Genomic DNA, 27,395 nt, shown 5'->3' with positions numbered 1-27,395 from the left:
TTCACATCCATATTGTACTGTAAGTATTCACAGCCTTTGTTGAATATATTATAGTCTATTTGAATAAGGTGGCAGAAGCGTGTCATGCCTATTTTGGCCAGTTGGACCCTCTTTGCAGCACCTTTCAAACACCATCAAGCAGAATAGGGACCATCAGTGCAAGGCCATTTTCAGAGATGTACAATGGGATTCCAACTTTGACTTTGGCTAGGCCACTCAAGGGCTTCAAAGAGTTGTCCTGAATCCATTCCTTTGATATATTGGTGACGTTAACCCAAAAATGTTCTTTACAATAATATGTTGTATGCGCCTCCACTAGTCTAAACATGGCATTCTGATTAAGGCCTTGTCTGGCCTAGGGTTTTTTAAAAATCGTATATCCTCCCCCTCGTATGTGTTGGAATACACATAAAAAACGCATCCACACGAAACCGCGGAAGTGCGCTTTCCAATGCATGCCAAGCCTCTAGGCGGCAGTAGTTAGCCGAATACTGTCCATTCAGAAGGAACTTCCGTCCTTTGATGTCACTTCTACGAAACCAAAAACACGGCGCCAAACGCGTTCGGGAGGACCGACAAGAAGTCAGAATTGCTTTTAAACCTGTCAAAGAGAAGCAGTGGTTGGTTGCAGACAAATAAGTAAGCAAAAAGCGCCTCGAGAATGGCTATTACCAACGCAGCGCCGCGGGAACCCATGTTGACTCGCGTGAAAACACAAGTCGCGCAAGTGACCTCAGAGCATTTTTGTCGCATAATGACGATGTAAATCTACTAGTCTGACTGTCCACAGCCAAACGCGGATCCGGAGATATCCGCAAATCTCCACTGTGGCTGGAGTTTTGGGTTTTTAATGAAAAAACTCCGGGGACGTGTGGATGATGATAGGGCTAACCGCAGTGTAATATCCAACGTTTGCAAACCCCCGGTATGTGTGGACAAGGCCTAATTATTGCATTTGTAGAATACTGTATGAGTAAAGCAGCAAAATCCGCCCATTTTTATCTATTTCAGGGGGTGGCCATTTTGCTACTTTCTGTCAACTGAAAACGACATCACAGTTGCTCAGGGCTCAGGTAACGACCAATCACGGCTCACCTGTTTTCTGAAGCTGAGCTGTGACTCGTCATCTCTGTAAGTTGCTGCATTACTCTTTCCGTCAATCACATCTAGTTTGCCAGTTTCTGTTGCTGAAAACTATCCCCAGAGCTCTACCACCCTGTCTCACTATAGAGATTGTATTTGTTAATATTGTGTTTCTGTTTGGAATACTATATTGCATTATTTCACTGTATTACAGCTCCCCCTACTGTTAAACTGGGAAAGGTCTGGGCATGCGCAGTGCGGGGGACTATTATGGTGGGAGACAAACAGATGGTTGCGCAATTAGGAGAATAAAAGTTTTGACAACTTAATAAACGTCGTGTTTATTGAGTGGAAGTCAACAGTATTTGTCATGTCATTTGTGGTTCCTGGTTTCCTCCAAACGTGACGTCTGGCCTCAGAGTTCAATCTTTGTTTCATCAGACCACAGAAGTTTGTCTCTTGTACGCAAAGTGTAGGGCCTACCTATAGTCCATAAGACCTCAAGATCAACCGAGTGTGCTTACTTGAATACTGTAACAGTATAGAAAGAGGGACATCACTGATTGATGCATGGAGGATGATGAGAAAAATGAGTGGAATACAAATGGGTGGGGGCCCCAAGGCAGTCTTTTTAGTTCCGCCACACCTTGAAAATTGACTGATTGATCGTGAGCAGATAGGCTAAGGCCCCTCAGGCCTTTATATGTATCTGAGAACAACCAGCAGCATGTTGAGTCTCGCTGTCCTGACGCCACATTAATTTGTATGCCTGAATGACTGACCAAAAGGTATTCATTTTCTTGACTTGGGTGTATTAAATCTTTCTCTCCCATCTGTGCAGGTGTGCAAAACACGGCTGTACAGAGTAAGCATTCCTGCCATTTGTAATAATTTTAGTCTCGTTCAGAGCAGGGCTCATGTCATATTTGCCATAGGTGGGCATCACTAAGTTCCTGTCGCCCACGTGGGCCCAGTGCGTCGGCGACAGCCAATGGCGTCGAGAACATCATTTTCATATCAAACGCTGGCGCCGCACAAGCAGACACGCTGTCAAAAACTAAAATCAAAACAACAGACACACACACGCACAGTGTGGTGATCGGTGAAATCAAAACATTATGTAACCCTTGTCATTGAGGTCTGTGGGACTGAAAGTTATACAACACCGTTTTATTTTCTCTTTATTTGGCTGTGTGTCAGGTGTGAGCCACCTGCGTGTGACGTGGTACCGATAAGTCCCTTCTCGACTCTTTAAATCGGATGTTTTTACAGATATCAGATTCTCTATAGAACTGCGCATGCCACACGTCTACTACTATGTCTACTATATGCATGTTTCTCAAAGAATCTGTCAAAGTTACACCGTTCGCACGCAGTTGTTTGGGCTAATAATCTAATAATCACTGCCCCCCCCTTCTAGACCCCCCCCCCACTATCCTTTTCATATGCACCCCTGAGGACTAAGGTCTGGTGAAGGGGCCAAACTCTTTTCGAAATAAATTATTTTTCCACTCTGCAATGATGAGCTTTATATGTTTAAAACATTGAGCGTATACTGTACCTTTCCATGCAATGAAGTTGCTATTTGCATTGTAGTCTGAGTGCAGAAGCAGACCATTCATAAAATTGTGTACTTGAGAAACAATTGGGCGATTCCTCAAGAAATCACTGATGATTCCAGAGACATCTGTGGGTGGATCTACGACGTGTGTATCAAGAGTTGAAGGCTTATTATCAGCATCTGTCAATTGGAGGAAAACAAACATTTCACTAGACCATGGGGCATTAATATTAAATCACTTCCAAGGTAAATACAGTCATTAATATTGGTTGAGGTTTTTATTCAACAAACTGGAGCGATCAAAAAAAAGGGAGGAACACACCAGGATGAATGATATAATCAACAAAAACCACAGTGCGTGTAAGTAGTTATATAGCGGTTGATTGCCTTCAGCTATACATGATTTCTCGAACTAGTTCACACTTGGGTTGCATACCTTGATCACACTTTCTCCACAATACGTTATTGTACGTGGTTGTGTCAGCGTTTTATGCTCAACATGGTGATGTAACCACCCTGAGGTTATACTCACTGATTGAACACTGAGTCCTTTTCAGGTCCTGACAATATGGCAACCATTTATACAATATTTGTCCTCATTCAAACGATTTAAATGTTGACAATGAACTGCACACACGGAGACATGAAGCAGAACATTGCAGTTCCAGCAGGTGTAGCCATGACAAAATTTGGTGTATTCTGATAAAACATAAAAATGTGGGACGAGTGGCTCGAAGACAAAACTAATAACAACAAGCTCTAAATAAAAGTAATGGATGGATGGATCAATGACTAAAAACAATTTCAAATGTACCATATTTTCCAGACTATAAGCTCCTACTTTTTTTCCTAGGTTTTGAACCATGCAGCTTATATAAAGGTGCAGCTATTCTGTGAATTTTTCTTCCACCGCTAGGGGCAGTCCAACCGTACCATTTATTTTCTCTTGGTTCTGTTAAGTTTTAACCAGCAAAGTTGCTGCCGTGTTAAAAAGCTCCATAAGGAAAGAATCTGTTCAGGTACATACATGTACATTTACAGTTCAAAATCGTTCTGTAAATGCAGTAAATATCTAATTTCTCAACGAATATAGGTGCGGCTTATATGTTTTTTGTTGTTGTTTTTTTCAATTAAAAAAAAAAGAGTGGGCGCGGCTTATATGAAGGTGCGGCTTATACTGTAGTCTGGAAAATACGGTATTTTCAAATCAAAGTATTTGTATTAAAATCTCAAACATCTAGTACATCAGCACTAGCTTTACCTATGCTTTTGATTTTTGGTCCAAACCAGGAGTCAGACTCATCTTTCGAACCAGTGGCGTGCATGTATAATTGAGCCATGTTGATTGAAAAGCAACTGCTCCATATACCTAATTGAAAAGACAGAATGTGGACTTAAAATTTGTTCTCTATTATTGTAAGAGTTTTAACGTTACAGTAGAAAAAACAATATTATATATGGTCATATTTATGCATGTTCTTACCAATCAGATAAGGAATGCGTACTTCTGCAAGTTTTTTGATGACATGGCCAAGGAAGAACTGACTGCCAAAGTCTTCAGCTCGCACAAAAGTGCCATACTTTTGAAAGCCAACCTCATATGGGGTGAACTCGCACCATTCTGGTAATACAATACAATACAGTCTGTTTTTATTTATGTAGCGCATTTCACAACATCTACAGCTGTAACAAAGCACTTTACATACAACAACAAAATATACAACAAGTGAAAGCAATGAATTAAACTGTAAGTCAACCCAAACATGTATTTTTTCCAGAATATGTTCTATGCAAGTCCACCTGTTGAAACAAAGCATTCTGTTAAATATTGTGTTTGTGGAATAAGAGTTAATCCACCCGCTTTTAGCCACCTCTGAGGGCGGCCATTTTATCACTTCTGTCGACTGAAAATGACATCACAGATGCTCTGAAGGCTCAGATAATGACCAATCATGTCTGAGCTTCAGAAAACAGATGAGCTGTGATTGGTCGTTACCTGAGCATTGAGTAGTTGTGATGTCATTTTCAGTTGACAGAAGTGACAAAATTGCCGCCCCAGAGATGGCTAAAAACAGGTGGATTAACTCTTATTCCACAAATGCAATATTTATCAGAACGCCTTGTTTCAACTAGTGGGCCTGCATAAAACGTATTCTTGCCAAAAAATATGTTTGGGTTGACTGATGAAAATAGAGATTGATTGATGAAAATAGAAATTGGTAATATTTGGTAATACAGGTTTGGTAATTTTATGCTGTCAATATATCACATTTGTGGCGGTTATCACTCACAAGAAAAGGATGTGTACAATACCTGGACAATGTCAAAGTAATACAACACTGACAATAATATTTACCAGCTTCTGATTCAAAGCCTCTCTTCTCCTTCATATTGACTGCAGTGTATATGGGGAAAGGGTTTTGGCCTTCATTGACTGTCCTCTGCTGCTCAGAGAGGGTACTGGTAATTTTCTGCAAGTGTCAATACATATTATGATTGTCCTTTTGAGGAAAAACATAGTGTGAACAAAAATATGGTGAAGTGTACAGCTACATACTTACCTTGCCAAAGGCAATTTGCTCAAAAATCAGGCCTGCCATATCAGTAAGTGACACAATGTGCCCCTCATTCTTTTTTGCTGTTATCTCTCGCCTATAATATTCTCTTTTCTCTGCAGAGAAAACACTCAGGACACTCTTACATAATTCTTTCCTTAGTTCAGCGATGATATGGTCTATGCTGTCTCTTGACCAATTTGCTTCTTGGGACAAGGCAGTCATAGCCCTGTTCAGAATGAAACAAAATAATACCATTAAAAATCCGAAATTAGAAGTGTGTATGTTTGCAAGATAACACCGATGTGACACTGTTATCAATTTCCAGACACATTGCCTTATATAAAACAAAACAACAACAAAATGCACCCTATGAGTAGTTATTATTAAACCACAACACAAGACTACCATACAGTTGAATTTACCTGTTTAATTACAAAAACAATATACTCACCAAGTTGATCCAGACACTCCAGTGATATAAGAAACAGTATCTATGAGTTGTATTTCCTTCAGGCCCTTCAAACTACCAAGCAGGCCTGTCATTGCTCTGGATCCCCCCCCTGAACCCACCAATGCTATAGTTGGCACCTAAAAAATGAAAACACAGGTGAAAGGAAGACAACAACTTCATATGACAGCTGCAGAATGAGAGATGCTTTGGATACAAGTAATTTATTCCTTTCCAGTCAGTGTAAATGCTTGATTTTTACAATAGTTGAAAGTAAGCACATCATTTTCCAAATGACCATGATCCAAAGCTAGGGATGGGCATTGTTTGAATTTGGACGAATCCGGTTCCGATTCCGGTTCTTTGATTCGATTCCGGTTCCTAATGATTCTTGATTCCTATTCTTAAAAAAAAAAAAGAGAAAAAAGGAGTTATTTTTGGACAAATCACATTAATTTCTCTGTTCTTCAATTCCATGCACGTTTTAGCCCGGGCAGGATCACAGACCCCGTGAAGCGCGACTGCTGCCACCGCCAGTGGCCGCTGCAGCTGTGGAAATCTGTGAGAAGGGCCCGCCCAGAATCGGCCCCGCCGCTGCCCACGCTTGCCGACAAAGTGAGCCGAGGAGCTGAGCGCGAGTGGGGGCGAGCTAACGTGCTATTGCTACGCAGCTTCGGCGGCAGGAGCCCAAGGCTGTGCGCGCACACATTTTTTTTTTTAATCGGTCGTACTTCGTTCGTAGCTCTTCCGCGCGGCTAACTAGGAATCTAAACTTAGCACCGACATTCTAAAATCTGAACGGTTCCGGGAGAACCGGAATGATGGAATCGGTTCCACTCGATTCCGGGTTTCGGTGCCCAACCCTATCCAAAGCCTACCACATCATATCTCAAATGTGGTGAAGGCAATTATTTGGCATTGGTATATATGGCTGCTAATGGGACATGCTTATTACTATTTATTGATTATGTGACTGCTGACAGAAGTAATGATGAATTATGAGGTATGTCAGAAAGGTTCCTGGACTGGTGTCACAGAAGATATATTTCAAACCCAAACCACAGGTTTTCGCATTTAAAGTAATGCCCTTGGAATCTAAAGGCCTTTTCACATCACTTAGCTTGACTGGGAGCCAGTGGAGTTGCTGTAGGACGGGGGTTATGTGTCGAAGAGGTGAGAGTTGCAATAATTAGTACAGGAGGTGATGAGCAGAGATGGGCACTTGACCCTAGTTCCAAATTTGCACACCAATTCTTAAAGCAGCAAAATCCACCCTTTTTTAGCCATCTCAGGGAGCGGCCATTTTGTCACTTCTGACGACTGAAAATGACATCACAGTGTCCCAGGGCTCTGGTAACGACCAATCATGGCTCAGCTTCAGAAAACAGGTGAGCTGTGATTGGTTGTTAAATGAGCCCTGAGCAACTTCAATGTCATTTTCAGTCGACCGATGTGAGAAAATGGCCACCCTCTGAGATGGCAAAAAACGGGTGGATTTTGCTGCTTCACTTATATTCCACAAACCCAGTATTAATCAGAATGCCTTGTTTCAAATAGTGGGCCTGCAACATATTCTTATAATATAATTGGGTTGACTTCCTCATTAAGGAGAGTATCCTGTTCGAAGACCTCATTTTAGCACACTGACCATCATATTTGAAAAGGGCAACTATTACTCTTTTGACCAGGGGTGGCCAATTCCGGCCCTCGAGGGCCGGTATTCTGCATGTTTTATATGTCACCCTGGTGAAACCCACCTGATTCAAATGATCAGGATCGTTATCCAGCTTCTGCAGACCTTGCTGATTATATGATCATTTGAATCAGGTGTGTTGTAGCAGGGACAGATGGAAAACAGGCAGGATACCGGCCCTCGAGGGCCGGAATTGCCCACCCCTGCTTTTGACAATGCTTAAAATAATGCTCTACAGCTAAGAAAGTATTTTTGTAGCTTGTTGCTATAGAATCATAATAAAGTTGCTCCACACCTGATCTGTTGATGGTGGAGAGTCCAGGCCAAAGAGCTTTTGCATTTCCTGTCCCACAACGGGCTTTCTCTTCTTCAAATACTCTTTCTCTTGTTGTGGAATGTCAAAATCAAGACGAACTGCAATGTAGTCATTGATGCTGCAGATTTTCAAGGCCATAACACAATCGCTGAAGTCAACATTTGAATTTGTATGGTACAGCACATATGAGAATGTCCTTGTTGTCAGAAGTGGTCGACCTAAATTGAAGTTTGTATTTTAAGCATGACAGCGAAAAGGAGGATGCTTACCATTCATGCGTCTCAATATTTAAGTCCACTGCGTCCTATGACAATGAAAAACAAGTCACTTTATAACTTGGATCAACAGTATTACATTTATAAAACAACTGACTGAATGGGATTTTGCTGAGATTCTTAGTTTATAGTTGATTCATTGTTGTGCTGATGGCTATGGTCAGAAAATAGCATAAAAATCAACACATCAATGTAATTGTTGAACTGAATTAGGGAAATTATAGAAAAGATTTACAAAGGTAGTACGATATACAGTACAGTGTATGCTCGACGTGAAGAGTGCTTTAGAAAGGAAGAGTGGCTTTCTCTATCTAGTGCCCTTATCTATCTATCTATCTATCTATCTATCTATCTATCTATCTATCTATCGATCTATCTATCTATCTATCTATCTATCGATCTCTATTTTAATTTGAAAATTGATTTTAGAGTATTTGTGAGGACGGATGTTTGTTTGTCTCTGTGTGCCCTGCGATTGGCTGGCAACCTATTCGGGGTGTCCCCCGCCTACTGCCCGAAGACCAACTGGGATAGGCTCCAGCACGCCCGCGACCATTGTGAGGACAAGCGGTATAGATAATGGATGGATGGATGGATTTTAGAGTAGAAGGTCTTAATCAGTAATTTGCAGAGGTGGGCAGTCGTCTATGCTTTAGTCCATCTATGAAACCAACCTTGGCATTGTGACAGGCATAGCTGGGCATTCCGCCTATGTGACGGACCGGTCTGCCTATGACGGATGGCCATTTTGTTGGTGATGAACGATAGATGGGAAACTTAAAAAAATAGTCGGACTAAGCATAGTTGGAAGCCCATTTTTTCCGTCTATGTAATCGTCTATTTTCGCGGTATATCCAGAAAATACACCTTAGAAATTATCTCAATAAAAAGGATAAATTACTGAATTGAAATAAAAAGAACAACCAAAAATGGTGTAGTTAACAATAGACACCAAACGTCGGATGGATAGGTTATTGATGATGCCCTATATATTTGAAATACAGTATGTTTGACTATCCGGCCGTAGCGCTATTACACATGTAGAGTAAATTTACTTATGTGCATTCCAAAAAGGTTGTTTGATAGAACTGTAACGTCATGTTCTAAAAATTTATTTGACCATAAGGAATGTTTTTAATACGACATTACCAGAGCTGGGCAGTCTGTCCCTGGGCCGGCCCGGCAGAATGCCCATTTTTGGGGCGGAGGGGTAGGAGGTGACAGGTGGCCGGAAGTGGATTTTAGTCCGGCCCACTAATCGGCTCTCATGCGTGTGACGTGGTCGCAAGGAGGCCAAATTTAAGATAAGATAAGATAAGAAGGCCTTTATTGATCCCACAGTGGGGAAATTTTCAGTGTTACAGCAGCAAAGGTATAGGTCACACAGGGATGCCGGCATAATGTAGCCATTAATGTATAACATTAACGGCAAACATTCAGGATTAAACCTATTTAAATATAGGCAGTAACATGTGTATATACACATGTATATACACACCAACATACATCTACATAAAAAGTATGAGGAACACTCATTTTAGCCTGTACATAGTACAGAGGAAAAATACTCAAAGTGACAGTGCTGCAGTGCTGTAGTGAAATGTAAGGAACAGCATTGGATAAAAATAAAACTAGACTAACACTAGTGGGGAATGTTGAGTATTGCACGGTATTACAGTAGTGGGAAATGTTGGGTATTGCACGATACCCTCAGCCTTCATCTCAGCCTACTCGGTGAAAGGCTTCTTTTTATTCGGATGTCGGAACGGGGCGGGGGCCGACAATGTTTATGAATATGGCCGGGGGGTCGCGGCCGGAAGGGTACCCAGGTCAAGGGTGGAGGGTCGCGGCCGGACGGGCAAAAAAGGGTCAAGTGCCCAGCTGGACATTACTGTTATTTATTTGGTATAAGCATGCCTGAAGTTAACTTCAACCTTTTATTTTGGTTGGAGTCATGCATGAGTAAGAGCATATTTTGATTACTATCAATAAATAAGAATGTATGATTAAGATGCTAAATAGAGCTAATTACAGATACACAACAAAGAATACACACAATATTACCTGATCAATGACAAGGGAAACTTTACTTGTGTGTTCAGGTGGTAGTGGCTGAAGCCTTGTAGAACTTGGGGTGATATCATCAGCGGAGGACTGAAAAGTTATCAATATAGGTACAATGGAGATGAACTATCATCAGATTTAAAGAAAAGCCACACATGGCAGTATAGAATAAAAATACAAGCACAACACACTTTAGTTAGGACTGCACACTTGTTGAGTGTAATGAAGAAAAAAAAGACATATTTTCTTTTCAAAATCAAATGTGATGATCGTTTGAAGAAAATCTTCCTATCATGAGAAAGTTGCACACAAACAAAGCAGACCCACAGAGGAACAGCAACATTATTGACAGTCACTCACTGAAACACCAAGTTCAGTCTCCAAGTCTCTGTTGATGTAGAAACGCAGCTTGGTGATTTCTTTTGCCTCTAAAGTCTGATTTTCAGGACAGGCACCCCGAAGCTTCATCACTTTACCCAGAGAACCTATGAAAAGCATATCGAAAAATATTGACCGATGAAATCTTTGCATCGCTTGCAATAGTGATATTTCTCAAACAACTTCAAACGTTGTTACCACTTCTAACATCCAGCAGTATGTACCTTGATTATTATTCATAATAATTGTCCTAACTGTTGCATATTAAAAAAATATATATATCTGTGAGGCCTCAATACGAATTGGGAAATTTAATCTACCCAATATGATAATGAGTTTAAACTACAGGGTCAGGTAAAATGATCTGACACATGTATAGGTTATTTAACGGTTGTATAACGGTCATATTGTTGAAAAACATAAATACATTCATTTACATTCCACTCTCATAACATACAATACCAGATTTGTTTAGTAGCTTGTCAACATCGATGTCCAAAGCAGAGAATGGTGCAGCCTGAAGGAAAGACATGTTAGACATACCATAAGTATCATTGAATGCATAAATGTCAAGATGATCACGAGCAACTCCAGTACCCGCTTAAATATGATGTACTCAGACAATAAGGGCCCTATTTTGGTAGGCAGGCGCGCGTGTGGCCGGTGTAAAAAAGGTGCATCTCCAATTTGGTGCCGTGGCAAGTTAAGTCTACTGTTTGGGACCACGATGCGCCTCACTGGGCGTGACGGCACACGGAGCTGATCATTTTCATTTACAGAAAGTGGACTGCGCTCGGCAAAAAAACAGGCGCATCTCCATTTTCATGCTAGGGGAAGTCTTGTTTAGTGTGTTTGTGAATTTGGTAAGACTCACAATGTCTTGCTGGGTGACGCGGCTGCCGCGCCCCTTGATGCATCTCCTAATTTGGTAACAAAAAGTAGAGCAAATTGGAGTGTAACTCGCAGTGCGGGTGTTGTAACACGATTTTCGTGTATTTGATCGAGGCCCAGGCAGACAGATTCAGCGCTCCGCGGACGTGTGTGGTAGATGTCATCTATTTCATTCATAAGTATGACAACATGGAACAATTCCTCTGAAACGTAGAAATAATTTAATGGAATGGAATCTAATCATTATCATCTAAATCGCACCACCCTGACCGTGCGGCACAGCTACTGTATATTTGTGAGCTGTCGCACACACAGACGTACGATCGTGGGTGCAGGGCAATCTCCAATTGCCTACGTCACATGTGCAGCCGACGAGTCCAGAGACGGGCATCGCCTAACAGCCCCTGAGTTCCCGTCTGCATATTTAAACAACCAACCTGGGCCCAACTTGGGAACTCGATGGCGGTTAGGCGCTGCCCAGCTCTGATGACTATATCAACTGCAAGGTGATATCTTGAAGTTTACATGCCAATGTCATGTATTTCCCGTTTCTGCAATGCCAAGCACGGCATGCGCTCCGATCGCCCTGATTTTAATGCAAATGAGGGATGGAGCTAAGAATGGCCCGGACTTGGCTAGGTTATGCCCAATTCTACCTGTGCAAGGTTTAACAAAATAATAAAGGAAGAAAACTCCACCCATGCACACTGTTAGACTATGCTTTGCACTAGACTTGCACTGGGAATGAAAATAGGGCCCTAAGTGCACTGTTTTAAGCGCACGTGGTGCTTTTGATGTCTTACCAGGAGGATGCCATTACTGAGATATTCACAGGGGGGTTCCTCACTAAAAAGAAAAATTAACAAAAAGAAAAGAGGAGTTATTTGCTATGGTCTACAAGAATATGTCAGAAAATTCTGGGATTGGGTACAAAGTACGAGTTTTCCACTTCAACATGGGCCAATCATCCAGCATGTCAACAAAGGCTAGGCTCACACCGCAGGCAACTATGAGCCAGATCTGATTTTTTTGCTCATATGTGACCTGTATCAGATTTTTTTTCTATGACAGTCTGAGCGGCTCAATTCCGATTTTTTTGTCAAATGCGACCTGGGCCACTTTAATTTGTGGTACTAGATCAGATATGTGTTGAATTTTTTGCAATGCGAACAGCCAGGTTGCATAGATCCTACAGCAACGTCATGCAGAGCCCAAAATGTGCTCTGCGTGGGCGAAGGGAGAGTCATGCGGAGGTGGGAGATCAAATCTGCAAAGTTGTTTTGAGTAACAGTATTTGTCATGGATTTGTTTTGTTATTGTTTTCCACTCCAGCAGGACTGGTGGGTGTGCCCTTCAGCAGCACACCTGTCTCGAATCTCAATCACCGGACTATTTAAAGGGGAAATCAACCCAAACACATCTTTTTCAAGACTATGTTCTCAGCAGGCCCACTAGTTGAAACACGGCATTCTGATTAATATTGCATTTGTGGAATATGAGTTAAGCAACAAATTCCACCCCTTTTTAGCCATCTCAGGGGGCAGCCATTTTGTCATTTCTGTTGATTGAAAATGACATCACAACTACTCAGGGCTCAGGTAACGACCAATCACGGCACAGCTTCAGAAAACAGGTCAACCGTGATTGGCCGTTACCTGAACCCTGAATAGTTGTGATGTCATTTTCAGTCGACAGAAGTGACAAAATGGCCGCCCCCGGAGATGGCTGAAAAGGAGTGGATTAACCCTTATTCCACAAATGCGATATTTATCAAAATGCTGTGCTTCAACCAGTGGGCTTGCATAGAACATATTCTTGAAAAAAAATATGTCTGGGTTGACTTCCACTTTAGGGACTGCCATGCCGACAACACGTCGGATTATTCGCCTTGCTCACGACTCTGTCACCAAGTGTTCTAACCTTCTAGACGTTCCATGTTTATGCCCGTTTGTTATTCTCGGTTTGTATTATACGCGTTTTGGGTTTCCTTGTTCTTTGGCAACAAGCTATTTACGTTTATATCCTTCCTTGCATTTTGCAAGCGCTTATTGTTTATCTTGTTTATCCTGATTTTTTGTAACCATTGTCCTGAGTTGTACTTTGTCGGTATTGCACCTTTTTGTACAAATAAACCTTTTGTCAATTCTTATCTGAGTTTGTGATTATAGAATCCAATTCTTCCTGGAGTTCTCCAGATTTCTGACAGTATTGAGTTCATATTTGACTTTAATTTCAACCCAATTGAAACATGAAGCATAAAATGGACATTTATGGTGATAGTACTAATTCAGCCACGTAGATCGGTTCGTATTTTACACGCGGCAATGACGTGACGTCATCTTTGGTGATGTCTCCATGAAATGAGATAGAAAAGCCTCGCCCCATTAATGCCAAATATTGTATTTCTACCTCCTACCGAATCGCACCACTGTAGAAATGCTTTGGGGACACATATGTTCCCACACCAGACAGAGTGAGGTCACATTTATAATGTAATGTGAACGCTGACACCAAAAATCGGATTTTACCAAAAAATCAGAATTGAGCATTAAGACCTGCAGTATGAACCTAGCCAAAATGACCCTGCGGCATTTGCTGCATTCAGTTTGCAAGAAGAGACAGTTGTGGCAGGACAACTCGTGGACACTTCACTATAATGATGTGCACGATGCCCTGAGCATCCCCGTATTGGAGTAACCTCCTTAATCACCTAACATGTCTCTGTGTGGCAGCACGGCTGCTGTTATAGCACTGTAAGCTGTACTCTAATACCAACTTCAACAATGCTGTATTTAATAATTCAAGTAAGGTGGCATTTTTTCAATTTCCTGAAAAGTAGTGGTTTTGGAGAAGTGAGGATTTTGCCTGCCCGACAGCGATGATATCTTTTGTGACACCAGTCCTGTAACCTTTCTGACACACACAGAATTCCTCTCACTTGAGCCAATGTTGTTAATTCACATTGCAATATATGTCAAGTTTGTTACCTGTGGAGCATCTCAAACTGTATTAAGATGTGGTCCGCTGTCTAAAAGAAAAAAAATCAAAAAATCATGCAAATGTGTTTGATACATTTTTCGGCCAATAAGAGTATTTTTTTAATTCTGAATATTATACATGTATTATACATTAGACATTCTCATTTCTAAGAACTAAGGACAATTGTCTTTTGTGTGGCTCACACAGTAAAGTTGATGAGGACTCGCTGTACTGATGGGCTTTAAGGCATAGAACTAAAGTCTGCCACACGCGGGAGCTCTCTGCTGAACAAAAATTAATTTGAGACCATTTTCTTGGCAGATAGCTCACTGTGTGTGTAAGTTTTGATACGTTTTCTGCTTCACAATGCCTGAAGACAAATTCAAACATGCTTGATATTTTTCGCCTCGCAAGGTGAAAAACTCAGTGTGAAACAAAAATTTGTGTGGCCAATCAAAACTCATCCTCTGTTCATGATTTCAAGATGACATCACATCTGCTCACAACGACCAATCACGGCTGACCTGTTTTCTGACTCTGAGCCGTGATTGGTCGTTGTGAAGAGTTGTGGTGTAATTTTCAGTCGACAGAAGACAAAATGGCCACCCTCAGAGATGGCTAAAAACGAGGGGATTAACACTTATTCCACAAATGCAATATTTATCAGAATGGCCTGTTTCAATTAGTGGGCTTGCATAGAACATATTCTTGAAAAAATGTTTGCATTGACTTTCCCTTTAAATCGGACTACTAATTAAAAAAAAGTAACAAGTTAGATTACTACTGTAGTTACTCAAAAGGGCTGCCATTTTAGAGTAACACGTTACCGGCCTCACTGTACGCCAACAACTCTGATTATGTAAATTGGTGTTGGAGCCAAGACATAATCCAACACCACATTAAGACTTTAAAGTAATTGCTAATGTGTTTCACAATACTTGAAACCTGGTTGCATCTAATCACAGTCATGCACAAATCCCACAATGCATGGATGAACAAATGCTGCCCAAGCAGGTTCGGTCTTGACTGGTCGAGAATAAACCATGAGACCGAGACAAGCCTGAGAATGAGACCCCAAAAAGACAGTTACAATTGTTTGCTCTTACCTCTGCATGTAAGGTGAATGTCATTGTTTCTTTCTTCCCGAGTGTGAGGGTGCTGATGTCAAACAGAATGGTTGAAATTAGGTCATCTTGTGAAATTGAGTCCTCATCATGGAGCTTGATTTCTAAAATATTCTGTAGAAACATTGGGCATTCTTATTTTTCACAGTCTGCTGTTTTGGAATCATTTTCTGCTGTACACGTGTAAAATATACACAGTATTTAAAAAGTGTAACACAAAACACCAGACTTTAGACTACAATTTTATCGTAAACAGTCCCTCCTTTGATCTGATGTCTGTTGATTTTCTGCGGACTTACTTTCAGATGGGAGAGGACCCTGAAAGTGAATGTTTCATTCCACTCTGGATTATAGTTATTGTACACTGTTTTTGTGTGGAATGCACTTGCAGTTGCAGTAGGCAGACAAAGAGTGACATAATAGTCTGGCTCTGAAACTGTAACACATGGACAAGGGAAGCAGAAACATGGTTGCTAAAAATCATGTTGGAAAGTAATCAACTGTCCATTCCAAAAGTAACCATGAAAGCATCAATGTTTGACTTGAAAATACATGAAAGTAAAGCTGTACTTACAGTAATCGTTGGAATAATGGGTTTTGGCTTTTAGTATGGTAACATTTAATTTCCGGTAAGAAACCACTTCCTTCTGTTGAATGAGGAAACAATTATAACTGGAACAAGGCCATATATGACACCATTTCGACTTTTAATTGAAAGAATTTTTACCTAGACAGAATCATCAGGCAAATAATGTTTCCTCTTATAATAATTAACTGGTGTTGTTTTTAACATACAGAGGAAAAAATACTTGGACCATTTAATGACTGATAAATAGTGTGTACTGAATCATGAAAATTCCTTTTTGTTTTCTGCTGTACATCACATCTAATTTTATTTAAATGTCAGACTGAATGGGTGGAAAAAAAATAAATCTGACCATGAGTATAATGCTTGAATTTGTCCTAATTCATCGCTACGGCCTGTTGTTTTTTTTTCAGTCCAGCCTGTTGATGGTGAGTGGATCCTCCAAGTGTTGCAGCTGCTGCCCATTAGTAATCAGACGGGCAGCTGAACCTTCTGGACTTCTCAGACCTATTTGTTTGCTCACCTCTGTGTGCCAATGCTTTGTCTCGACTCCCTATTCCTTGTTGTCTCACTTTGCCTTGTTCTTGGAATTTACAATGAGATTAGATTCCTTGCACTTTTTCTGCAAGCGTGTTTTTGTTAGTATTTACTTCCGTGTACCGCGTGCACTTTAACCCTTGCCCTTTTTGGTAAGTGTTTTATATTAGTACTTTTCCCTTGTGTGCAGTTTTGTTTTTTTGTGAATTTTTGTAGACCATTTATCTGCGTCTGCTTTTTTCCGGGATCTGATCTGGGACCATGACAGAATTAAACTACTTCTACTACTACTATAATAATAATTTGTCAGTCTCTTACCCGCAAATGACTGTCTTTGCTGGGATTGAGAGCTTTCATAATACTAAAGAAAAGAAAACAAAGGATTATAAAGGCCATGTGTTTTCAGATAAAATGTTATGTTGAATAGAATAAAATAAAACGGTTACCTCTCCCGCATCTCAAAGGCGATCCAAAGTTTACCCTTCAAACATAAAAAAGAAAGATTATAATGGATATTGGCCGTCTTCACTTAATTTAGTGTCCGGCCCCAGCTAGAGCTGGCTCAACAGAGCTCCATCTGTGTTCATTGAGTGATAGAAGTTCCTCTGAGGCAGCAATGTATTTTAACTGCAGTTGCAGCATTCACCACTATGGAGGCACTATATCAACAGCAGTGCACCGGAAGAATTGAAGCAATTACCAAAGAAGAGACAGATCCAATTGTATTTTTCACCCGGCTAGTTGGTGCTATCTGCGTTCTCATTTTCCCTGGCGGATGCTACAAACAGTTAAATATTGCCCCTTTATTTGCATCCAAGCATGTCTTACTTAGTTTCCTTCGTGTCAGAGAAACCTTTGTTTTTTAGCGTTGCAGAAATGGCAGGCAAAATCAGTCACTATTTTAGAAAAAGCTATCTCTCGAGGAGGAAAGTCAAGAGTCCAGGTAAAACAGAGCAGAGAAATTAACATAATAGGTAGTTAAAATGTAATAATTCACAGTGGTGACAACACATGGAAATTTGTGTCAGTTCTGAAAGTAGTTCACAAGGGACTACTCAGGGTCAGAATGCAGGACAGGACAAGTCGAATATTTTTTCAAGAATATGTTCTATGCAGGCCCACTAGTTGAAACAAGGCATTCTGATGAATATTGTGTTTGTGGAATATGAGTTAAGCAGCAAAATCCACCCATTTTTAGCAATCTCAGGGGGCAGCCATTTTGTCGTTGTGAGCAGTTGTGATGTCATTTTTAGTCAACAGAAATGACAAAATGGCCGCCCCCGGAGATAGCTAAAAACAGGCGGATTAACTCTTATTCCACAAAAGCAATATAATCCTAACCCTGCAGATACTCTCCTTGTACAGCTTTTTTGTTTGTCTATGTCCATATGAGCATTGAGATCTCCGACTGGCATCTTTATTAGACATTGAAATATACGTGTGAGCTTTGCACACTGTTACCCAGTGCTGGGCACTTGACTCTTTTTTGCCGGTCCGTCCTCCGTCCGCGACCTGGGTACCCTTCCAGCCTTGGCCCTCCGTCCTTATTCATAAAAATTAGCGCCCCCGTCCTTTTAAAGCGGTTCCGTCCTTACGTCTGCCCCCACCCACCCAAAAAAATTAAAAACAAAATAAAATAAGTATCCGCGCATGACGCGCCACGGGAGAAATGCTAACGGTAGAAGTTTATTTAAAGCTCATTAGCTGGCTAATTTAATATTCAGGTGTGGACACACTTCAAACGCACCACTAGTAGTTACCCAACTGTGTGTATCTACGACCATTGGAAGCCCCGATGAGAGAATGCTGTGTACTGCATGCGTTCGGTCTGCACGGAGGCGGGTGTTGGCCACTTGATTGCGATGTCAAATCCTTTTTTTTTGCCTGTCGTCGTTTTCTACCAAGCAAAAGCTCTCCCTCTCCGATGTTTGCGAATGAAGCGACTGCGACATTCAGGTTTCAAATTTCACGTGGTCAAACGCCAGCGCCCCTTCTTCTTCTTGGTCTCATTCTTATTCTCCTTCCTTTTCTTCTCCCCTCCGTGCAGACCAAACGTGTGCAGTGCACAGCGTTTCCACGGGGGCTCCCAATGCAAGTGTAACATATGATTTAGTTGCCAGTCATTTTTATTAATTTGGGGATTGCATATATAATTTTGTATTTATTTTTCTAACATGCTGCAATATTGTATTGTGACTATATATTTATTTTTATCCTGAATAAGTATTTGTTCCTGTCCTGCCGCGTTGGTTGTTTTAGTAGGGAAGACTCCAGATGAAGTGCATGAACGCGACCTTGAATTGTAACCCGCCATACCACGGCCTCCGGAAAAGGTAGAATAACTTTTGAGGGTTACAAACAAGTATGTACGCGCAGTTGGGTAACTACTGGCACGTTTGAAGCGTTCGGAGGCAATTCTTGTCGTATGCTCATTTCATGCTTCTTTATACGCTTGCGGGCGGTATCCGCGAGCACGTCACTGCGGCAGTACTGCATGCAGTTTGCCTTTATACTCGACCACAACACACACGCGTTGTTTTGAAAATGTCTTGGTTTCATTCTAAGTCGGGAGGGCGTCGCTATGGCTACTGACGAGGACACCACAGGGCGGAATTTCCTCTGCCTTTTATGCCAATTCCGGTTGCCGTTTTTACTGTTGAGCAATGATCAGAAAGACAGCGACAACAATGGATATCGTGCCTGCTACAACTAAAGGCCTTATGATGACTAGACGATGCATTTAATTGTATTGCGAAAACGATCTGGAAGGTGGTATGTGCATGTGTAGCGTCTTAACACACATAAGTGACTTAACATCCACGCCGCTGCCAAACTAGTTTGCTTCGCAGCAGCAACGAGCTCCTATCGTCCGTGGCAACAAATAAATTGCCGGGCCAAGCCGGGGGAACCTGTACGTCATCGCAACGATCACGAGAGAGAATGCGCGGAGAGTCGTATATACGCAGCAACAACTTCTGACATGTGCAGACCTGTCGCCAACATGTCTCACAGCACAATGCGTCGGTCATGTGATGCAATGCAGCTGTTGTCGCCCGCGTCGACGCAGGAGTATTAAAGAAGCCTTTCGCCGAGTAGGTTGAGATGAATTTTGGCCGCCTCGCGACTACGTCACATGCATGAGGGCCGATTAGTGGGCCGGACTAAAATCCACCTATGCTCTTGCTTAATTCGCCCCTTTTTTCCAAACGTCACACCCGTCCTCCGCCCTAAAAATGGGCGTCCGTCCGGGACGGGCCATTCTGTCCACGGGACGGACTGCCCAGCTCTGCTGTTACCATTTACGTGTGTCGTCCCTGTCCTCAACTCCGAACTGTGATTGTGATGCCCCTCTCGGTCCAGTGACTTAACCACAGTGGTGAAAGGGATGCCGTATTGCTTGCTTGTTCAAATGCAGCTTTGTTGCATCCCATTTCAGCAGCAAACCGTTTTCTATGGCACTCATGTTTATAACTGAGCGGGCACACACTTGCCTTAACTGCCACTGCCTTCTCTTCTGGATTCTCAACCCGGACCACCACCCACCCCCACCAGTGTCCATGTTACATACCCCGGGAACGGTGCACTCCACCCCTCATCATAAAGAAAAAAAAAAAAAGGTAAGCAGTAAAGCACTCCGCTTCTCATTTGTCACGCAAAACGTCAATCAAATTAAACGATTGCTGCTCGTAACCATTAGTAAGCTCCAGCTAACAGCAGAAAGTCCCGTGCTAATTAGCTCACTAGTTAGTCTGACATTCATTGTGAAGGTATTGGTTGTTTACCTGAAGAGGTTTATAAAGTGAACTTAGAGCTGAGCTCATTCACGTATGACTATGATCAGTGGCTAATAATAATACTACACTAATAATACTGTATACTGTACACTCCACCCCATTTGGATATGAAATATGAAACATTTCCGTCAGTGTGCATCACAAAATATTTAACAGAGTAATGACTGGATCCGTGTTTCTATACCACTAAATAATATCACAAAAAGTAGGAATACTGAAATAATCTTGTCTCAATTATCTCTCAAATGTACAACTCGGTGTGAAATGTGGGCCTGTAAAATGGAGCACACATCTGTTTGACTTGCAGGAAGCCACAAGTTATTAAGTCATGTTGAATGAACGGCAACAGGTGGATACACAGGTTTATTACCTTCTACCATACATACAATATATCAATACTATACAGTGCTGACATAGATAGATGAACAAAGGTATACATGCATTTCTAATAATAATAATAATAATAATAATGATGCTGTACAGTGGAGGTCCTCCCCGACGTTCGGCAGCAGGTGCACTCGCTCACTCGCCGGCAGAGAAAAGTTCCCCTCCTCTCTCCTCCATTAACCGCGGCAACGTTGGCCAGAACATTTTATTAGTATTAATTTGGGCACCCAACTAAATTTGTTTGTCATTAATCACTTGTTAATACATTCTAATTGTTGATTTGGTTGCCTCTCGCTCTCTCTACACCTCATTTGAATTTGGTACAAGTGATTAAGTAGTTAAGGCATCCGCCAAACCCCTAAAGCGAAATTCCTCTAAGCTACAGCACAGTTGTAGTATGCACACTGGTGGAGTTGATTTTTTTTTTTTTTAGCAGTGCTGGCTCTGCCTTAATCACTTTGGGCTGAAGAAGGCTGCTCTTGATAGGGAGTAGTGTCCTTGTTCGGCGGCTCAGCAATCTTTGCGCTGGGCTCGTGTCTAGTCCTTGTGACGGTGTGTTGCGATGATCCAATAATGCAAGGTACGGGTCTTGCCCAGCAGCCTTTGCCTTGTGTAAAAGTCTTTTTGCTGTTTTGACAGCAGACTCCGCTTTGCCGTTACTCTGAGGGAAACCTGGAGATGAAGTTTTGTGTTCAAACTCCCACAGCCGACTGAACCTATGGAAATCTTCAGATGTGTACTGAGGTCCAAATTCTGAGATTACAGTGCTGGGAATACCATATCTGGCAAAATGATCCTTCAGTTTCTTTATCACTGTAACCGATTTCATGTCAGGCAAGAAGTCTATAATTGGAATAATAGTCAACTGTTACTGTTTTTGTTATCAAACAAGGTTTTGAAAAAGGTCGACGCCCAACTTTGCCCATGGTCTGTCTGGCATATCATGTGGGTGGAGTGTTTCCTTTTGTTGTCTGTCATACACTGACCTACAGACATCACGAGTGATGTGTTTTTGAATGTCGTTATTCATGCCAATCAAGAAAACACATTCTCTGGCTCTCCTCAGACATCCATCAAACACCTAGATGAGATGAATGAAGGCAGCTGGAGAGAGGTAGGGATAACAGCACGTTCACCTTTAAACACAATGCCATCTTGGTGACTCAGTTCAGCCTGAAATGAATAGTATGGCCTGATCTCCGGTTGGATAGCTCTTTTGTCTGATGGCCAACCATGTTGCATCAATTTAATACGAGTTTGTAGCGTTTGATCATCTTTTGTAGCTGCTTTAATCGTACTTAGGATGTCACTGGAGATGGGTAGGAGCTGTACAATGTTAACAGCCTCTATTTCAGCTTCAACAGAGCTCTGGGATGAGCATTCTGGGAGATATGCTCTGCTTAATGTGTCTGCCAGCAACATATCTTTGTCTGGAACATACGACGTTCAAATCATGTCTGAATTCGCAGCATCATTCTTTAGAGTCTCTTTGGTGCGCTCAACAGTGGTTTTCTCACTATTGTCTCTAGTGGCTTATGATCAGTTTGTACAGTGACTTTACGGCCATACGTGAACTGATGAAACTTCTCTACACTGAAAACCATGGCTAAGAACTCTTTCTCAATCTGAGCATAGCCACGTTCCGTCTGTGTGAGCGCTCTGCTTGCGAATGCAATGGGCTTGCCCTCCTGCATGAGTGCTACCCCCAAGCCTGTATCTGACGCATCACATTGTACTACAAGGTCCTCCTCTGGGCAGTAATACTTCAGGACAGGAGCATCTGCAATAATCTTTTTAAGATTCACAAAAGCATTTTCATGTTGCTCTGTTCAGTCCCATTTCACGTCTTTGTGTATCAACTGCCTAAACACTTCACATTGGTCCGAATGTTAATGGCAAAATTTTGCCAGATAGTTTACTGTACCCAACAGCCAAACACTGCTTTTATGTCTGTGGGCCTTGGTATGTGGTCAATTGGTATGTGGTGAGCCGGTGTCCAATGTAATTGCACTCAGTCTCAGTTTGAACTTGTCTGGGTTGAATCTAATATTCTTTTGTTTGCATCCTTCCAGAAACTGTCTCAACTTTGTATCATGATCTCTTATTGGTTCTTCCTGACTTTCACCTTTTCCTGTAATAAGCACATCGTCAGCAATGATGTACAAACCTGCCAACCCAGCCAGTGCTTGAGTAAATTTTCTCTGAAAAACCTCAGATGCTGGCCTAATCCCCATGGGCATCCGGAGCCATCTGTAGCGCCGAAATGGAGTGGAGAATGTAGTCAGGTAGCTTGACTCCTCTTCAAGTTTGACATGCCAGAAACCGCTTTTAACATCACACACTGAAACAGTTGAGCCTTCGAAATGTCTGGGAGTACATCATCAATGGTTGCCAATGGAAATTGACTGCGCTTGAGTGCCTTATTTAAGGGCTTTGGATCAATGAATATTCTTGGTCTGCCATTTTGTTTTTGTACTACCACCATGTTGCTGATCCAATCGGTGCTACAGTCGACTGCTGCAATAATACCTCTGCGCTCAAGGTCCTGAAGCTCTCCCTTCAGTGGTTTTAGCATCGCGACGGGCACCGTCGCTTTGGCAGTTGTACTGGTTTAACAATTTTGTCCACTTCCATTGTGTACTCTCCTTCCAAAGAGCCATCTCCTGAGAACACATCTGCAAAGTCTGTCTTAATCTGTTCAAATGTCCATTCTCCATTTGTCATTTTTTCAGTGTCACAATACTGTCAATAGCCATAATATTTTCGTAATGCACCTTAATAAGTTTCATAACCTCACTGGCTCTTTTCCCTATCAGTGGGACAGTGCAGTTGTCATCCACCACTTGGAACTCTAACTGATGCAATTTCTGGTTTCTCGGGTTCCTCAGTTTCACTTTACATTTACCTAGTGGTTTCACCTTACTACCATTGTACATCATTAATACAGACTTTGTCTCATAAAGTTTTACATCAGCGTTTAACAGGTTAAAAGGTAATACGTTACATGTAGCTCCGCAATCAATCTGGAATCTGACCAAATTTTTGCCTAAAAGCATGCCTGCAAACAGTTTCGTGTCATTTTCTTTGTTTGAGCTTATGGTATTCACATCTTCAATTTGAAGCACAGAATGTCCTAATATTCACTTTCACAGTCTGCTACACAGTGAACAGTTGTCTTTCCCTTGACTGCTGGTCGAGCTTTACATTTTGCCGCAAAGTGGTTGTCCTTACCACACTTTGTGCATTTCTTGCCGAAAGCCGGACATTTTCGGTTGTTTCTCTTGTGTGTCCTACCGGAGAATTTGCACTCCACCATGTCATCTTTGTCTTTTTGCTGCTGACGGGAAGCTACGTGCACAGCGTGCACTTCCTCCACCGTTCCCGGTGAGGCCCTGCAGTTTTCCTGGAACAGCTCTGCTGCTCTGCAGAGCTGAAGGCACGAGTCCAAAGTCAAACCTTTTTCCCTCAGTAGCGATCCCGAATGCTGGCGTCATTAATGCTGCACACAATTCTGTTTCGAATGAGGGAGTCTCTCAAAGTGGCAAAGTTACATGTTTTAGCCAGTAGCGTCGATTATGTAACATAGCTGTCAATTGACTCACTGGTCCCTTGGTTTCTCGCGAAGAATCTATATCTCTCCACGATTTCATTCACTGTAGGACTGCAGTACGAGTCGAACCTCTCAATCATGTGCTCCAACTTCCAGTCGGCCTGCGCTATGTCCCCCATTAGCGTATCAAGTAGCTCTCTGCCGTTCTCACCGACCAGATAACTGAAGAGCTTCACTCGCCTTTTCTCGTCATCCACAGCGACAGTTAGTCCAACATAGAGTTGAATCTCGTCCCTCCATGTCTTCCACGTTTCAGACAGGTTGCTGGAGTCCAAACACAACGTCTGTGGAGCTTTTAGCCCATCCATGCCACCCTGCTAACTGTTAGCGCCTTGTCGTCTTCTCCAGTTGAATCAACGACTCACAAACAAATCTTGGGCAAAATTCTCTGCCGCTGCCACCATGTTAAAGTGTGGGTCTTTAAAATAAAACACATGCCCAGTTTCTTTGTTTTGGTCCACCTCGTTCGGCATTTATTCCAACATGCAGCCCATCAGCGTCAACAACTAGCCACACGTTCGTCTTCCACTCAATGGTGCACGATTGCCCCCTAATGGCACAACCGACAACAACAACATATCACATTGTTATACTGTAAACACTTCCTGTGTTTGTGTACTGTAAAAAAAAACAACAGATGGAAATAACACTACAAATTTACTGTAATGGTAGCATAAAACCTTTACAAAGTATTGTATTTTTGTTGAATCTGTATAAAAAAATTGAAAAGCAATTTCTGTCTATTATTTAGCTGTTTGTGAAATTTGTGCTCACGTGTTACATTCGCTCATATTCACAGCATCTCGTGGGTATGATCACACACCCCACCACCACCAACCTGTTTCGTCCCAAAATAACACAATCAAAATGGAGACCCTATTGTGTTATAACGCAACATTTTTTTTCAATAAAATGCAATAGTATTCCATTATAACACAATCTTAAATATTCTCATGATGTCCGCTGGCTAAATGCTGTGTTTTGGTGACACTTAAACAGTTGGAAACAATTCAATCCACTCACGATACTCCCAGCTGCTAAGTGGATCTGAATAGGAAATTAGTTAGCTAATGAGCTTCAAATAATGTCACGTCATGCACTGATGCATTTTCTTTTTGGCAGGGGCAGGGGACTGACTGACTGACTGACTGACTGACGGAATGTAAGGACGGAAGCCCTTTAAAAGGACAGATGGGGTCGAAGGACGATTATTTTTATGAATAAGGACAGAGGGACGATGACAGAAGGGTGCCCGGGTCGCTGACGGAGGACAGACCGGCAAAATAGGGTAAAAGTGCCCATGTCTGTTTGCTTATATTGCGATCGTCATGGATAACTGTTGCCTACTTACTGTACCTCGGGCTGGATCGCAAATTCCTTGATTTCTTCCTTCCCCACTTTCAGGGTGCTGATATCAAACATGATTCTTTGAATCACAGCATCATACATGGGGTCCTCATCATACAGATTTATCTGCAGAGTAGCCTGGGAACATATTAACACAATATTAACACTTAAGTGTAGCTCTTAACTGTAAAACATTCAAGAATTTAAGACTCAATACATACACATACTGAAGTTATACTTGTATTACATGCATTGAAAATCTTATCTTTGAGCCACCTTATTATATTGGAGGGATTTGTGTTTCCCAATAAAGAAGGTTTTATGGCCCACGATATTTTGTGGCTATTAATTGTGTTTTTATTTTTAGTGCTGTCAAGCGATAACAATTTTGTAACTAATTAATTGCAAAATTTTCCGTAATTGGTCACAATTAATCGCATTTTTCAACTGCAATTTTTTACAAAGCTTGGAACAGATACTTGAGTAAAATCTTGGAATTAATGACGGAAAAAAAAATAAAAGCATATTTCGATTCAAAGACTGTTCAAATAGCTTTCTTTGATCCTTGAATACGATTCTTCTCCTGTGAAATACAACAGTTGAACGATACACCAAAGACGTACAACTAAAATGGCATTTGAATTTGTCCGTGCAAAGTCTGCAAATTATTTTGGATTTCTGCAATGAGCCGTTAAGCAACTTTTTAAAAGTAAACTATACGTAGAAGTCCATCTTTGCAACAATGACTCTCCTCTAAGTTTGGCTGCACAGTGAGCAGAGGTCAGCTGCTACAGGAAGTAAATAAAACTGAGTTAACTGAGTTAATTTTTTTAGTGCGTTATGAAATGTAAATTAATCTCCATAGTTAATTCTTTAATTTTGACAGCCCTAGTTTTTTTGGGTTGTAGGGGTTAATCTTCGTCTGTGTGCTGGAACTCTCCACCTGCTCCTCCCTGATTGGTGGCCCTCGACTCAACTATCCAATCAGTGCAGGGGAGAGTGGCTGATTGGCAGATGGTTGCAGGAGTGCCAGCAGCTGCACTGATTACCCACCACAGGTTTAAAAGGACTCTTTTTCTCTCCGAGGTGGCTGGCTTTGTGGCGTGGCGTGGCGTGGCGTGGCGTGAATAATTGACGCCATTATAATTGCATTAAAAAAAATCATAGAAATATATATTTTTAATATGCACAGATATAATGCGAATAAGCATTTTCCACGGAAAACAGGATTCGGCTCCTCCCAAACATAAAGGATAGCATAAAAATATTTTTTAAAATAATCTGCAAATGGGTGGATCCGTGGGTACCGAAGTATGTGAGGGTCCTCTGTATGTTTCTTGTATCTGCTAGTCTGATTTCTCAAGCCCTGTAATGTCATGGTTTCTCTTTACCATGCATATGGACTTGCCCCAACTTGTTTTTGTGAACGAAATCTTTGCTAAGTCATGGCTTGTATTTGTTTTCAGTGCAAGTTCACCAATTCACGCATCATAACCCGTGGAAAAATACTTAGACAAATCTTAAATTAACATTTTTTGCTTGCTTTCTGTGCAGGCGGCACACTCAATGATGGTGTAAAAGGCAGTGGGTATATGTTTGTTTGTATGTGCCTTTTGATGGACAGGCGCCATTTTAAACACTTTTGCCTGATCACATATTTGTATAAATTATGTTAAATAACAACGAATCCACAACAATGAACAAGGAAAGTTTCCACCTGACGGTGACGATATGCAACAGGTTAAAAAATAGGTGCTATTATTG

General features: G+C 41.6%; 1 protein-coding gene and 1 long non-coding RNA gene across 2 annotated transcripts in view; one reads left to right on the top strand and one right to left on the bottom strand.

Annotated features, from left to right (window-relative positions):
- Window positions 1-27,395, bottom strand: part of LOC147139436 (cytosolic phospholipase A2 beta-like) — a 31,829-nt gene that overhangs the window by 3,294 nt on the left and 1,140 nt on the right. Inside the window, exons 4-22 of the mRNA XM_086045922.1 lie at window positions 25,641-25,769; window positions 16,940-16,974; window positions 16,812-16,854; window positions 15,945-16,017; window positions 15,670-15,806; window positions 15,353-15,484; window positions 14,255-14,295; window positions 12,071-12,113; window positions 10,839-10,893; window positions 10,359-10,483; window positions 9,999-10,088; window positions 7,929-7,963; window positions 7,639-7,777; window positions 5,654-5,790; window positions 5,206-5,428; window positions 5,001-5,115; window positions 4,128-4,265; window positions 3,906-4,013; window positions 2,645-2,824 (exon numbers count right to left, since the gene is read on the bottom strand). Of these exons, the coding sequence (XP_085902048.1) occupies window positions 2,645-2,824; window positions 3,906-4,013; window positions 4,128-4,265; window positions 5,001-5,115; window positions 5,206-5,428; window positions 5,654-5,790; window positions 7,639-7,777; window positions 7,929-7,963; window positions 9,999-10,088; window positions 10,359-10,483; window positions 10,839-10,893; window positions 12,071-12,113; window positions 14,255-14,295; window positions 15,353-15,484; window positions 15,670-15,806; window positions 15,945-16,017; window positions 16,812-16,854; window positions 16,940-16,974; window positions 25,641-25,769 (1,978 nt within the window). The remainder of the gene's footprint in view (window positions 1-2,644; window positions 2,825-3,905; window positions 4,014-4,127; window positions 4,266-5,000; window positions 5,116-5,205; window positions 5,429-5,653; window positions 5,791-7,638; window positions 7,778-7,928; window positions 7,964-9,998; window positions 10,089-10,358; window positions 10,484-10,838; window positions 10,894-12,070; window positions 12,114-14,254; window positions 14,296-15,352; window positions 15,485-15,669; window positions 15,807-15,944; window positions 16,018-16,811; window positions 16,855-16,939; window positions 16,975-25,640; window positions 25,770-27,395) is intronic.
- Window positions 16,476-27,395, top strand: part of LOC147139435 (uncharacterized) — a 24,495-nt gene continuing 13,575 nt past the window's right edge. Inside the window, exons 1-2 of the long non-coding RNA XR_015088769.1 lie at window positions 16,476-16,645; window positions 20,046-20,110. This is a non-coding gene — a long non-coding RNA (uncharacterized LOC147139435). The remainder of the gene's footprint in view (window positions 16,646-20,045; window positions 20,111-27,395) is intronic.

This window comes from Filicampus tigris, chromosome 11 (genome assembly GCF_054856515.1).
Source record: "Filicampus tigris isolate MCC_2025a chromosome 11, RoL_Ftig_1.0, whole genome shotgun sequence".
NCBI classification, from domain to species: Eukaryota; Metazoa; Chordata; class Actinopteri; order Syngnathiformes; family Syngnathidae; genus Filicampus; species Filicampus tigris.
Note: the sequence above shows the minus strand (reverse complement) of the source record. Positions and strands in the feature narration are given on the sequence as shown.